The 14,905-nt window shown below is 43.5% G+C and overlaps 1 protein-coding gene across 1 annotated transcript in view; it reads left to right on the forward strand.

Annotated features, from left to right (window-relative positions):
* The window catches only part of LOC311127528 (serine/threonine-protein kinase Nek6-like), a gene marked incomplete at its 5' end in the record, with an annotated part of 71,362 nt that overhangs the window by 43,730 nt on the left and 12,727 nt on the right, over positions 1-14,905 (forward strand). Inside the window, 2 exons of the mRNA XM_084159348.1 lie at positions 6,810-6,917; positions 11,988-12,082. Coding sequence (XP_084015474.1) covers positions 6,810-6,917; positions 11,988-12,082 — 203 coding nt within the window. The remainder of the gene's footprint in view (positions 1-6,809; positions 6,918-11,987; positions 12,083-14,905) is intronic.

Genomic DNA, 14,905 nt, shown 5'->3' on the forward strand with positions numbered 1-14,905 from the left:
CCCATTCTCTTCATATCATCCTATCTACCTCCCCCTTCTCTCATTCTACATACTCTCTACCTCCCCCTTCTCATTCTACACCTCGTCTACCTCCCCCTTCTCTCATTCTACACCTCTCTACCTCCCCCTTCTCATTCTACACCTCTCTACCTCCCTCTCTCATTCTACACCTCTCTACCTCCCCCCTTCTCTCATTCTACACCTCTCTACTCCTTCCTCTTCTATCGTTACTTCTCTCTCTTCTTACACCTCTCTACTCCCTTCTCTCATTCTACACTCCTATCTAACCTCCCCTTCTCTCATTCTACACCTCTCTACCTCCCCTTCTCATTCTACACTCTCTAACCTCCCCCTTCTCTCATTCTAACTACCTCTCTAACTCTCCCCCTTCTCTCATTCTACACCTCTCTACCTCCCATCTTCTCATTCTTCACCTCTCTACCTCCCCCGTCTCTCATTCTACACCTCTCTACCTCACCCTTCTTCATTCTACTACACCTCTTCTACTCCCCCCTTCTCTCATTCTACACCTCTCTACCTCCCCTTCTCTCATTCTACACCTCTCTACCTCCCTTCTATCATTCTAACTACTCTCTAATATCCCCCTTCTCTCATTCTACACTCTCTAACTAATCTCCCTCCTTCTCAATTCCCCATTCTACCTCCCACTTTCTACACCTCTCTACCTCCCCCTTCTATCATTCTACACTCTCTACCTCCCCCTTCTCTCATTCTACACCTCTCTACCCCCTTCTCTCATTCGACACCTCTCTACCCCCCTTCTCATTCTACTCTCTACTCCCCTTCTCTCATTCTACACCTCTCTACCTCCCCCCTTCTCTCATTCTACACCTCTCTACCTCCCCTTCTCTCATTCTACACCTCTCTACCTCCCCCTTCTCTCATTCTACACCTCTCTACCTCCCCCTTCTCTCATTCTACACCTCTCTACCTCCCCCTTCTCTCTTCTACACCTCCTACCTCCCCCTTCTCATTCTACACCTCTCTACCTCCCCTCTCTCATTCTACACCTCTCTACCTCCCCCTTCTCTCATTCTAAACCTCTCTACCTCCCCTTCTCTCATTCTACACCTCTCTACCTCCCCTTCTCTCATTCTACAACTCTCTACCTCCCCCTTCTCATTCTACACATCTAACTCCCCTTCTCATTCTACACCTCTCTACCTCCCCTTCTCATTTCTACACCTCTCTACCTCCCCCTTCTCTCATTCTACACCTCTCTACCCCCCTTCTCTCATTCTACACCTCTCTACCTCCCCTCTTCTCTCATTCTTCTACACCTCTCTACCTCCCCCTTCTCTCATTCTACACACTCTCTACCTCCCTTCTCTATTCTACTCCTCTCTACCTCCCCCCTTCTCTCATTCTACAACCTCTCTACCTCCACTTCTCATTCTACACCTCTCTACCTCCCCTTCTCTCATTCTACACCTCTCTACCTCCCCCCTTCTCTCATTCTACACCTCTCTAACCTCCCCCTTCCTCATTCTACTACTCTCTACCTCCCCCTTCTCATTCTACACTCTCTACCTCCCCTTCTCTCATTCTACACCTCTCTACCTCCCCCTTCTCATTCTACACCTCTCTACCTCCCCTTCTCATTCTACACCTCTCTACCTCCCCTTCTCATTCTACACCTCTCTAACTCCCCTTCTCATTCTACACCTCTCTACCTCCACCTTCTCATTCTACACCTCTCTACCGCCCCTTCTCTCATTCTACACCTCTCTTCATCCCCATTCTCATTCTACACCTCTCTACCTCCCCCTTCTCTTTCTACACCTCTCTAACTCCCCCTTCTCATTCTACACCTCTCTACCCCCCTTCTCATTCTACACCTCTCTACCTCCCCCTTCTCATTCTACACCTCTCTACCTCCCCCTTCTCTCATTCTACACCTCTCTACCTCCCCCTTCTCATTCTACACCTCTCTAACTCCCCTTCCTCATTCTACACCTCTCTACCTCCACCCTTCTCATTCTACACCTCTCTACCTCCCCCTTCTCTCATTCTACACCTCTCTACCTCCCCTTCTCATTCTACACCTCTCTACCTCCCCCCTTCTCTATTCTACACCTCTCTACCCCACCTTCTCTCATTCTACACCTCTCTACCTCCCCTTCTCTCATTCTACACCTCTCTACCTTCCCCCCTTCTCTCATTCTACACCTCTCTACCTCCCCCTTCTCATTCTACACCTCTACCTCCCCCTTCTCATTCTACACCTCTCTACCTCCCCCTTCTCATCTACACCTCTCTACCTCCCCCTTCTCTCATTCTACACTCTCTACCCCCCTTCTCTCATTCTACACCTCTCTACCTCACCTCTCTCTCATTCTACTCCTCTCTACCTCCCCTTCTCTCATTCTACACCTCTCTACCTCCCCCTTCTCTCTTCTACACTCTCTACCCCCCTTCTCATCTACACCTCTCTACCTCCCCCTTCTTTCATTCTACACCTCTCTACCTCCCCCTTCTCTCTTTCTACACCTCTCTACCTCCCCCTTCTCTCATTCTACACCTCTCTACCTCCCCTTCCTCATTCTACACCTCTCTACCTCCCCTTCTTCTCATTCTACACCTCTCTACCTCCCCCTTCTCATTCTACACCTCTCTACCTCCCCCTTCTCATTCTACACCTCTCTACCTCCCCTCTCATTCTACACCTCTCTACCTCCCCCTTCTCATTCTCTCTACCTCTTCTCCTCTTCACTCTACCTCCCCTTCTCTCATTCTAATTACCTCTCTACCTCCCCCTTCTCTTCTACACCTCTCTACCTCCCCCTTCTCTCATTCTACACCTCTCTACCTCCCCCTTCTCATTCTACACCTCTCTAACTCCCCCTTCTCATTCTACACCTCTCTACCTCCCCCTTCTCATTCTACACCTCTCTACCTCCCCCTTCTCTCATTCTACACCTCTCTACCTCCCCCTTCTCTCATTCTACACCTCTCTACCTCCCCCTTCTCATTCTACACCTCTCTACTCCCCCTTCTCTCATTCTACACCTCTCTACTCCCCCTTCTCATTCTACACCTCTCTAACTCCCCCTTCTCATTCTACACCTCTCTACCTCCCCCTTCTCATTCTACACCTCTCTACCTCCCCTTCTCATTCTACACCTCTCTAACCTCCCCCTTCTCATTCTACACCTCTCTACCCCCCTTCTCTCATTCTACACCTCTCTACCTCCCCCTTCTCATTCTACACCTCTCTACTCCCCCCTTCTCTCATTCTACACCTCTCTACCTCCCCCTTCTCATTCTACACCTCTCTAACTCCCCTTCTCATCTACACCTCTCTACCTCCCCCTTCTCATTCTACACCTCTCTACCTCCCCCTTCTCTCATTCTACACCTCTCTACCTCCCCCTTCATCTCATTCTACACCTCTCTACCCCCCTTCTCTCATTCTACACCTCTCTACCTCCCCCTTCTCTCATTCTACACCTCTCTAGCTCCCCCCCTTCTCATTCTACACCTCTCTACCTCCCCCCTTCTCTCATTCTACACCTCTCTACCTCCCCCCTTCTCTCATTCTACACCTCTCTACCTCCCCCCTTCTCTCATTCTACACCTCTCTACCCCCCTTCTCTCATTCTACACCTCTCTACCTCCCCCTTCTCTCATTCTACACCTCTCTACCTCCCCCCTTCTCTCATTCTACACCTCTCTACCTCCCCCTTCTCATTCTACACCTCTACCTCCCCCTTCTCATTCTACACCTCTCTACCTCCCCCTTCTCATTCTACACCTCTCTACCTCCCCCCTTCTCTCATTCTACACCTCTCTACCCCCCTTCTCTCATTCTACACCTCTCTACCTCCCATCTTCTTTCATTCTACACCTCTCTACCTCCCCCTTCTCTCATTCTACACCTCTCTACCTCCCCCTTCTCTCATTCTACACCTCTCTACCTCCCCCTTCTCTCATTCTACACCTCTCTACCTCCCCCTTCTCATTCTACACCTCTCTACCTCCCCCTTCTCATTCTACACCTCTCTACCTCCCCCCTTCTCTCATTCTACACCTCTCTACCCCCCTTCTCTCATTCTACACCTCTCTACCTCCCCTCTTCTCTCATTCTACACCTCTCTACCTCCCCCTTCTCTCATTCTACACCTCTCTACCTCCCCCTTCTCTCATTCTACACCTCTCTACCTCCCCCCTTCTCTCATTCTACACCTCTCTACCTCCCCCCTTCTCTCATTCTACACCTCTCTACCTCCCCCTTCTCTCATTCTACACCTCTCTACCTCCCCCTTCTCATTCTACACCTCTCTACCTCCCCCTTCTCATTCTACACCTCTCTACCTCCCCCTTCTCATTCTACACCTCTCTACCTCCCCCTTCTCATTCTACACCTCTCTACCTCACCCTTCTCATTCTACACCTCTCTACCTCCCCCTTCTCATTCTACACCTCTCTACCTCCCCCTTCTCATTCTACACCTCTCTACCTCCCCCTTCTCATTCTACACCTCTCTACCTCCCCCTTCTCATTCTACACCTCTCTACGTCTCCCCTTGTTACTCATTCGTTCTTTCTCCTCCTTCCTCACCCCTTCTCATTTTCCATCTCCTATTTCTAGTGCTTTCCCCCCTTCTCTCTCTGTTATTCCTCCCTTATGGTTTAGGAGGAAACATGTTTCTTTAGGTAGGTAAGTAAGTTATCTGGTGGGAGTGATTCAGGTCAGAGTAGATACAGGAAACAGATTAGAATGGGGGTGGGGGGGGGGGGTGGTACACTTTTAGCCATGACCTCAGCCAGGCCACAGGATTATCTCCTACTGGAAGAGGTGAGGTTGGGTCAGTGGCAGTCCACAACACAATCACTGGTCAGATAGAGGTGAATCTTTTTTAAGAATACACTGGGTAAAGGTAGCAGGTGATACACACTTATGGTAGGTTGCTTATTTAAGAATACACTGGGTAAAGGTAGCAGGTGATACACACTTATGGTAGGTTGCTTATTTAAGAATGCACTGGGTAAAGGTAGCAGGTGATACAGGGTGCAGGTGTCCCGGTTAGAGGACAAGGATAGGGAGAGAGACTTGGGGTTCCGGTTTAGAGAGGTTTAGCTCCCATTTATTTTCCCCCAAACAATGATCCATTTCATTTCCAAACATATAAATAAACAGAAAAGGCTAAAACATATTTTCATTAGCATATTTCATACAAATAAAACACATGGCCATATATTATATACATGATAATATTCATTGTCATTCACATTTTATCATCTCAGAGCCAGTAGCCAAACCACAATTATATCAAACCCAACATTTCCATGTCAGTATTAAGTTCATTCTCATAAACCTTAAATTCTTACCTAAACATTTACACAAAATATTCATCATAAATGTATAAATCTGATAATTTCAATACATATGCAAACATTCCTATACACATCTACACGTGGCAACAACTCAACATTCTACAACAACGCGTCTTAAAATGCGCATCTATAAACACATGAAAAATAAAGTAAAATGTAAACAATATTTTGGGTTACTCACGTTGGATAGTGACCAATGATGTGTATAAACCCTGGTTGACTGACAGGGGGCGCTGTATTGAAGCCACCGCGCAGCTATCTTGGTACTCCTCAATTGTAAAAAAAAATATATATATATATATATTTTGGAAGCTATAGAAATGCATTTATTGATGTCTTCATTAGTTTTTGACACATTTATTATATTACAGACACCTTAATGCATACTTTTAAATAATATTATGTGAGCTAAACATAAAAAATGAAATAATATATAAAAACATTTTCATTAAAGTATTTGTTTTTAGAGAGTACTAATGTCCCAATAAACGACTGGGAGGTTATACATATGGAGTGTGCGACTCTCTTTGTTTTTATAGCTTTCAGTTTATTCACCGTTGGTCAGCACCTCTACACTAAATCCTTTTTTCTGTGTATGCGCCAGCTCATGCTTTTTATTAGACTATCTCAACTACACAAAATCAACAACTTAAATACGTGTAATTTAATTGAAATACTGTAGAATTCCATTCATTCCTATGGAGGACTGCACCTCCTGGGGAGTGCCAATATGGCCGACTGGTGGCTTCAAAGCCTCTCAATGGGCAATACATATCATCCGCAATCCAGGGTTTATATACATCATTGGTTGTGACGCACAGATAGCAGAAATAAAAGGATAAATGCGTGAGAGTTCTTCACAACTGCATGGGTTGTTTGACACTGAACTAAAAGACAAAATAGCTCAGGTATTTAACAAGGGAAATTGGTTGCAGGTGTGCTCATAGCATAGAGATGCATAGAGGACTCTAGTTCCCAAAGGTCTGTATTAGTATGGGTAGTGCCATTGAGGACTGATACGTTGCGATCTCTATACATCTCTATGGCTCAGAGGTGCCTGCAGTTAAAGGGACCGTTAACTTTTCCTTTAATTTAACTTTTTGGTTAACTAAAAAGTCTTAAGAAAAATGAGAGCCTTTTCTACACACATACCACAGTGCCACACACATCACAGTGCCACACACACCATCAAGGGAAAAGTGTTGCCATAGCCGACTATACCAAAGTCAACTGCCAGTGCACAGACCTGAGGTTGAGAAACACTGACCTAGGAGATTGATTGAATTTATTTGATCATTTGAAATGCTCATAAAACTAGCATGCCAATGCAGAGAACTTAGATGACCTACATATATAAACCCAGTATTGTTAACAGCCAGGGCTACCTGATGGGACTCACCTAGATAAAGAAAGGATAAATAGCATCAACTGTTTTCTCTCTCTTTGTGACAGACATCAAGCCAGCCAACGTGTTCATCACCGCTACAGGCGAGGTGAAGCTGGGAGACCTGGGACTGGGACGCTTCTTCAGCTCCAAGACCACCGCCGCACACTCCCTAGGTAACACACACAAAAACACTCACAAGCACACAAAATCCCATTGAAAAACACAAAAAAAGCCTGTGACAGGCATATGAATTCTGTAAACACCCACAGGGAAACCCAATACACATACAGGTCCACACATCTACACACTGTACAGAAAGCACACACACGACTCCTCTAACAGTCGTAGGCCTATGGCAAGTGACTCCGCTATAGTCAACTAATTTGACACACACACACATATTTATTCTACTTTGTTCATGTGTTTCACCTAACCTCATGACCAAAAACACACATTGCTCTAAACGTCATAACCCTCTGAAGTCTTCAGTGGTGTTATGTGGACTGTGTCAATGTGCATTCCATAGGAACTGCACCCCTATTGATAAAACTAACACAAATGTATGGTTGTATTGGACATGTGAGGCATGCACTTCTATGTTTCCGTTCCACTCTCTGAATGATTCCGACTGTGTATCTCTCTTAGTTGGGCAGGATATCAACCCTGATAACATATCAACCCTGATAACATGGTCTTTAACCCATTAGATATTAATGAATTTTCCATTGTTGCCCTTTCAGAAACATGGTTGACTGAATAGACAGCCATGCTTTATGACACGTCTCCTTATAATGCTGTTCACCACTGTGGAACATCCAGAGTGGTAGGAGTGACCATTTTTGTTCATAAACGTTTTCAATTATTTACAAGAGAGGAACTCACACTTACATCTGATAACATTGATGTTGAATCTCTTTTCATAGAAATTCCCTCCTGTTCATTTTATGGTGGTAAAAAAGTGGTGATTGGATGCATCTATCGGCCACCAGATTCTGACATTGGTAGATTCATTGATATCCTTGCATCAACCTTGGATTTTATTAATAATGAAAATAAAATGTGTTTTCTATTGGGTGAATACAACATAAACATATTTAAAAGTGAGAACCACTCACTGACATCTGACTTCTTGAATATGTTATACTCCAGCTGTCTGTATCCCCTCATCTATACGCCCACAAGAGTGACCAGTTCATCTGCCACCCTTATTGATAATATGTTTTACAAATTCTTTGAATAATGTGGCTAATACAGGTATTTCTGACCACTTTCCAATTTTCCACTTCTCTTTGGCAGCTGGAAATGAACAGATGGGAATGATTAGTAGCATTAGATGTAGAATATTTAACAAAAGCAATTGTGAGCACTTTAAGATGTTGATTGATGATATTTCAGTCTGCTTACCAGACTTTTCTCACATCTTTCAATTCTGTATTTCACCCTTAGTTAAACCACATAAGAGAGCAGTAGAAGGGTTCTGGAAACCTTGGTTTACAACCGGTCTCAGAAAATCCTCAGTTAAAAAAAACTATTTGTATAAAAAGTTTCTCACAAATCCGTCTCCCCTTAATTCTGCAAATTACAAAAAGTATAAGAACAAATTTACTCACCTACTTCGGATATCCCCAAAAATATATTTTACTAACAAATTCCAAGAATCCTTAAATAATATAAAATCAACTTGGAAAATCATCAATCAACTGTGGAATAAGAGAAAGGCATCTACAACCATCCTATCTCAATTTATTGTTGGAAATAAGACCTATCGTGATTCTGATGTTATTTCATGTGAATTTAATAACTTTTTTTTTTATGTGGGTTCCTCTTATTAAAGAAAATAGAGAAAACTGATGGAATTATTATTGTTAAATCCCTTGGACATTAAGGGGCATTTCCCTTCTCTGCTTCAGTTTGATCCTCCTGATGTAATGGAGGTGATGGAGGTCATTGGTAACTTAAAGGTATCAGCAGCAGGTCATGATGAGAATGGTGGCTCTTTGGTGAAATCAGTGTCTTCTTCGATTACTGAGCATCTAACTTATATCTTCACCAGATCTATGCAAACTGGTATTGTTCCTAAAGATTTGAAAATTGCCAAAGTTATTCCCCCTATATACATCTGGGGATCCAAGATCTTTACAAATTATCGCCCAACATCTGTACTACCATGTCTCTGGAATTCTTATCTTCACATTAAAACATCATCATCCCTCAATAACTTCAAGTGAAGACAGTGAGCCTGATGAACCAAACTACTCAGTAATATTCTTCATATAGCCTAACTCTCACACACACACATTTAAACAAAACAAATAAATATATTTTTTGTGATTACTGATCAATTAATTTATACATTTCTAATTAATAGGTTTTTATTATCTGTTTTAACAAACCTTTATTATTTTTGTACTTATGTATTATATATTGTGCTTCCAACCACACCTGCACACCTTCTGTTGTTACTTGTTTTTATCTGTATTGTTGTCTATCACTTGTTTTCTTTGGTGCAAATAAATACAACTAAAAACTAAAACTAAACAGTAACCATGGGTATAGCCTCAGAGAGCAGCACCCTCTTTAGGTAGAGCTGGAAAGATGGACTGGGTTTTAGTGGGGTTTGGGATGGAGATGGAATGATTGTCGAACCAATAGATGGGCTGGGTTTTAGGGGGGTTTGGGATGGAGATGGAATGATTGTCGAACCAATAGATGGGCTGGGTTTTAGGGGGGTTGGGGCTGGAGATGGAATGATTGTCGAACCAATAGATGGGCTGGGATTTGGGGGGCTGAAGATGGAATGATTGTCGAACCAATTAGCGTATGATGCCTGTTGGTTTTGTGGATCGACTGTCACCCAAACAAAAGCAAGTATCAGTGTGTTGTCGCTAGGGAGGTGTTTTATATATTGGTATTTGATTCTCTTTCCATTATTAGCTGCTGGTCTTGGGGCCCTATTCAATAAAAAGTTGGCAAAATGATTTTGGGTATAATATAAAGATGCAGTAAGTCATCTCAGAAGCTAGCAGATTCATTACTTACCAACAACAGCTACAAATTCCACGTTTTGAAGTTCACTTTCCTTGTTTTGGCTAACAACACTCATGAATCTAGCAAATACGTTTTGTGGGTCAGAGTGCAGTATTTATTTATTTTCATAGCACAAATGTTTGTTAGCAGGTTTCTCACACTGGCTTTAGCCACGGAGGGAACAGGCCTACCCCGGCAAGTGCAAGGGGTGTGCCTAGCAACACGTTCCTCGGAGGAAGTCAAGTCAACGTCTGCATTGAGCGACAAAGTCCCATGATTTGTGAATCTGTTCGGGTCGAACAGCTAGCGCGACAGCTAAAATGGCTTTGAAAAAACAAAATTTCAGCTAATAGAGAAACATATCTAACTAAATAACTACATTATGGCATTCACTAATCATAAACGATTTACATATAATAGAAATGTTGGTACATTTGTGGACACAATTAATGTTTACTCAACCTTTAAGTGATTGTTCCTTTGGTGCTGTCCACATCCCCATTGGCAAATCAATGTGAATTGCAAAGTGTAGCTGTTGTCATCAGTAAAGCTACAGTGGGGAAAAAAAGTATTTAGTCAGCCACCAATTGTGCAAGTTCTCCCACTTAAAAAGATGAGAGAGGCCTGTAATTTTCATCATAGGTACAGGTTCTTTAAGAGGCTCCTCTGTCCTCCACTCGTTACCTGTATTAATGGCACCTGTTTGAACTTGTTATCAGTATAAAACAAGTTTCTCAATACTTTGTTATATACCCTTTGTTGGCAATGACACAGGTCAAACGTTTTCTGTAAGTCTTCACAAGGTCTTCACACACTGTTGCTGGTATTTTGGCCCATTCCTCCATGCAGATCTCCTCTAGAGCAGTGATGTTTTGGGGCTGTCGCTGGGCAACACGGACTTTCAACTCCCTCCAAAGATTTTCTATGGGGTTGAGATCTGGAGACTGGCTAGGCCACTCCAGGACCTTGAAATGCTTCTTACGAAGCCACTCCTTCGTTGCCCGGGCGGTGTGTTTGTCATGCTGAAAGACCCAGCCACGTTTCATCTTCAATGCCCTTGCTGATGGAAGGAGGTTTTCACTCAAAATTCATGATACATGGCCCCATTCATTCTTTCCTTTACACGGATCAGTCGTCCTGGTCCCTTTGCAGAAAAACAGCCCCAAAGCATGATGTTTCCACCCCCATGCTTCACAGTAGGTATGGTGTTCTTTGGATGCAACTCAGCATTCTTTGTCCTCCAAACACGACGAGTTGAGTTTTTACCAAAAAGTTCTATTTTGGTTTCATCTGACCATATGACATTCTCCCAATCCTCTTCTGGATCATCCAAATGCACTCTAGCAAACTTCAGACGGGCCTGGACATGTACTGGCTTAAGCAGGGGGACACGTCTGGCACTGCAGGATTTGAGTCCCTGGCGGCGTAGTGTGTTACTGATGGTAGGCTTTGTTACTTTGGTCCCAGCTCTCTGCAGGTCATTCACTAGGTCCCCCCGTGTGGTTCTGGGATTTTTGCTCACCGTTCTTGTGATCATTTTGACCCCACGGGGTGAGATCTTGCGTGGAGCCCCAGATCGAGGGAGATTATCAGTGGTCTTGTATGTCTTCCATTTCCTAATAATTGCTCCCACAGTCGATTTCTTCAAACCAAGCTGCTTACCTATTGCATATTCAGTCTTCCCAGCCTGGTGCAGGTCTACAATTTTGTTTCTGGTGTCCTTTGACAGCTCTTTGGTCTTGGCCATAGTGGAGTTTGGAGTGTGACTGTTTGAGGTTGTGGACAGGTGTCTTTTATACTGATAACAAGTTCAAACAGGTGCCATTAATACAGGTAACGAGTGGAGGACAGAGGAGCCTCTTAAAGAAGAAGTTACAGGTCTGTGAGAGCCAGAAATCTTGCTTGTTTGTAGGTGACCAAATACTTATTTTCCACCATAACTTGCAAATAAATTCATAAAAAATCCTACAATGTGATTTTCTGGATTTTTTTTTTCTCAATTTGTCTGTCATAGTTGACGTGTACCTATGATGAAAATTACAGGCCTCTCTCATCTTTTTAAGTGGGAGAACTTGCACAATTGGTGGCTGACTAAATACTTTTTTCCCCCACTGTATGTATTAATGATTGCTCAAGCCCCATGCACTTGTCTCATTTTCAAATGTACGATTTATTGTCAAAAAGCAGTTGTCTAAAACCAGACCCTTTTGTCTCAGTGGGGACACCGTACTACATGTCTCCAGAGAGGATCCACGAGGGCGGCTATAACTTCAAGTCAGACATCTGGTCCCTGGGATGTCTTCTCTATGAGGTAGGTTTACTGCTTTTTAATTTACATTTAGCAAACGCTCTTATCCAGAGCGACTTATAGGAGCAATTAGCGTTAAGTGCATTGCTCAAGGGCACATCAACAGATTTTTCACCTATTTTTCACTCAAAGTATCAATTAAACCAAATCCTGCTTGGCTGGGAGAAACATATCTAGATGGAGAGGCCTATGTAATTTTAGGGGAAACACTGATTACTATTCCCAATACAATTCAGTAGAAATTAGACAACATGAGAGTTTTACAGGCAGTTAAAAACTTGTGAATGCTACACATTTCAAATCAAATAAAATTGTATTTGTCACATGCGCCGAATACAACATCTGTAGACTTTACCATGAAATGCTTACTTACGAGTCATTTCCCAACAACGCAGAGTTAAGAAGTAAGAAAATTATCAATTATTATTATTAACTTTTTTTTGGGGGGGGGGGGGGGAGAGAATAGTAACACAAAATAACAATAACGGGGCTATATACATGGAGCACTGGTACCGAGTCAATGTGCGGGGGTACGAGGTAGTTGAGGTGATTGAGTTAATATGTACATGTAGGTAGGGTAAAAGTGACTAGGCAATTAGTATAGTTGGCAAGCCCTGCCACATCCGACGTGCGTTAAAGCTGGTGTAGTAGGATTGAATCATAGTCCTGTATTGACGCTTTGCCTGTTTGATGGTTCATCGGAGGGCGTAGTGTCCGGATTAGTGTCCCGCTCCTTGAAAGCGGCAGCTCTAGCCTTTAGCTCAGTACGGATGTTGCCTGTAATCCATGGCTTCTGGTTGGGATATGTACGTACGGTCACTGTGGGGACGACGTCATCGATGCACTTATTAATAAAGCCGGTGACTGATGTGGTAAACTCAATGCCATCGGATGAATCCCGGAACATATTCCAGTCTGTGCTAGCGAAACAGTCCTGTAGCTTAGCATCTGCTTCATTGGACCACTTCCGTATTGAGCGTGTCACTGGTACTTCCTGTTTGAGTTTTTGCTTGTAAGCAGGAATCAGGAGGATATGGTCAGATTTGCCAAATGGAGGGTGAGGGAGAGCTTTGTATGCGTCTCTGTGTGTGGAGTAAAGGTGATCTAGAGTTTTTTCGCTTCTAGTTGCACAGGTGACATGCTGGTAGAAATGATGTTAGATGGATTTCAGTTTTCCTGCATTCAAATCACTGGCCACTAGGAGCGCCGCCTCTGGCTGAGCATTTTCTTGTTTGCTTATGGCCCTATACAGCTCGTTGAGTGCGGTCTTAGTGACAGCATCGATTTGTGGTGGTAAATAGACAGCTAGGGAAAATCTAGATGAAAACTCTCTTGATAAATAGTATGGTCTACAGCTTATCATGAGGTATTCTAACTCAGGCAAGCATAACTTCCTTAATATTAGAGATTGCGCACCAGCTGTTGTTAACAGAGACACACTCCACCCCCCCCCCCCCGACCCGACCCGACGTTGCCGTTCTGTCCTGCTGGTGTACAGAAAAACCAGCTAGATTTGTATTTTCCATGTCCTTGTTCAGCCATGATTCGTGAAACATATGATATTACACTTCTTCAGATCACGTTGATAGGATAGTCTCGAACAGAGACTATCCTATCAAATAATTCCAGGTTATTCTCCAGTGATTGCACGTTCGCCAATAGAACGGAGGGTAGAGGCGGTTTATCCACTCTCCGACGTAGTCTAGTCAGGTATCCCGCACGCCGGCCTCTATAAGGCAGCCTCTTCTTCCTCCGAGTGTCAGGGATTTGGGACTGGTCTGCGATGATCAGTATGTCTTTCACCTCCGAATCATTGAAGTAGAAGTCCTCATCCAAATTGAGGTTAGTGATCATTGTTTTGATGTCCAGAAGCTCTTTTCGGTCATAGGAAACAATGGCGGAAACATTACAGTGCCTTCAGAAATAATTGTTTTAGTTGTGTTATAAGGTGGGATTAAAATGGATTTAATTGTCATTTTCTGTCAACGACGTACACAAAATATTCAAAGTAATGTCAAAATGGAAGAAAAATTTGAAAATTTGAAAAAATGTATGAAAAATAAAACGGTAATATACACTATATATACAAAAGTATGTGGACACCCCTTCAAATTAGTGGATTCGGCTATTTCAGCCACAACCGTTGCTGACAGCTGTATAAAATCAAGCACACAGCCATGCAATATCCATATACAAACATTGGCAGAAGAATGGCCTTACTGAAGAGCTCAGTGACTTTCAAAGTGGCACCGTCATAGGATGCCACCTTTCCAACAAGTCAGTTCGTCAAATTTCTGCCCTGCTAGAGCTGCCCCGGTCAACTGTAAGTGCTGTTATTGTGAAGTGGAAACGTCTAGGAGCAACAACGGCTCAGGCACGAAGTGGTAGGCCTGTTCGTCAGGAGCTTCATGAAATGGGTTTCCATGGCCGAGCAGCCGCACACAAGTCTAAGATGACCATGTGCAATGCCAAGCGTCGGCTGGAGTGGTGTAAAGCTTGCCGCCATTGGACTCTGGAGCAGTGGAAACGCGTTCTCTGGAGTGATAAAGCCCTGCAGCAATGTTCCAATATCTAGTTTAAAGCCTTCCCAGAAGAGTGGAGGCTGTTATAGCAGCAAAGGGGTGACCAACTCCATATTAATGCCCATGATTTTGGAATGCGATGTTCAACGTGCAGGTGACAACATACTTTTGGTCATGTAGTGTATCTTCATTACATAAATATTCAACCCAGAGTCAATAAATATTAGAATCACCATTGGCAGAGATTACAGCTGTGAGTCTTTCTGGGTAAGTCTCTAAGAGCTTTGCACATCTGGATTGTGCA

This window comes from Coregonus lavaretus (assembly GCF_964263955.1).
Source record: "Coregonus lavaretus genome assembly, chromosome: 4".
Taxonomy (NCBI): Eukaryota; Metazoa; Chordata; class Actinopteri; order Salmoniformes; family Salmonidae; genus Coregonus; species Coregonus lavaretus.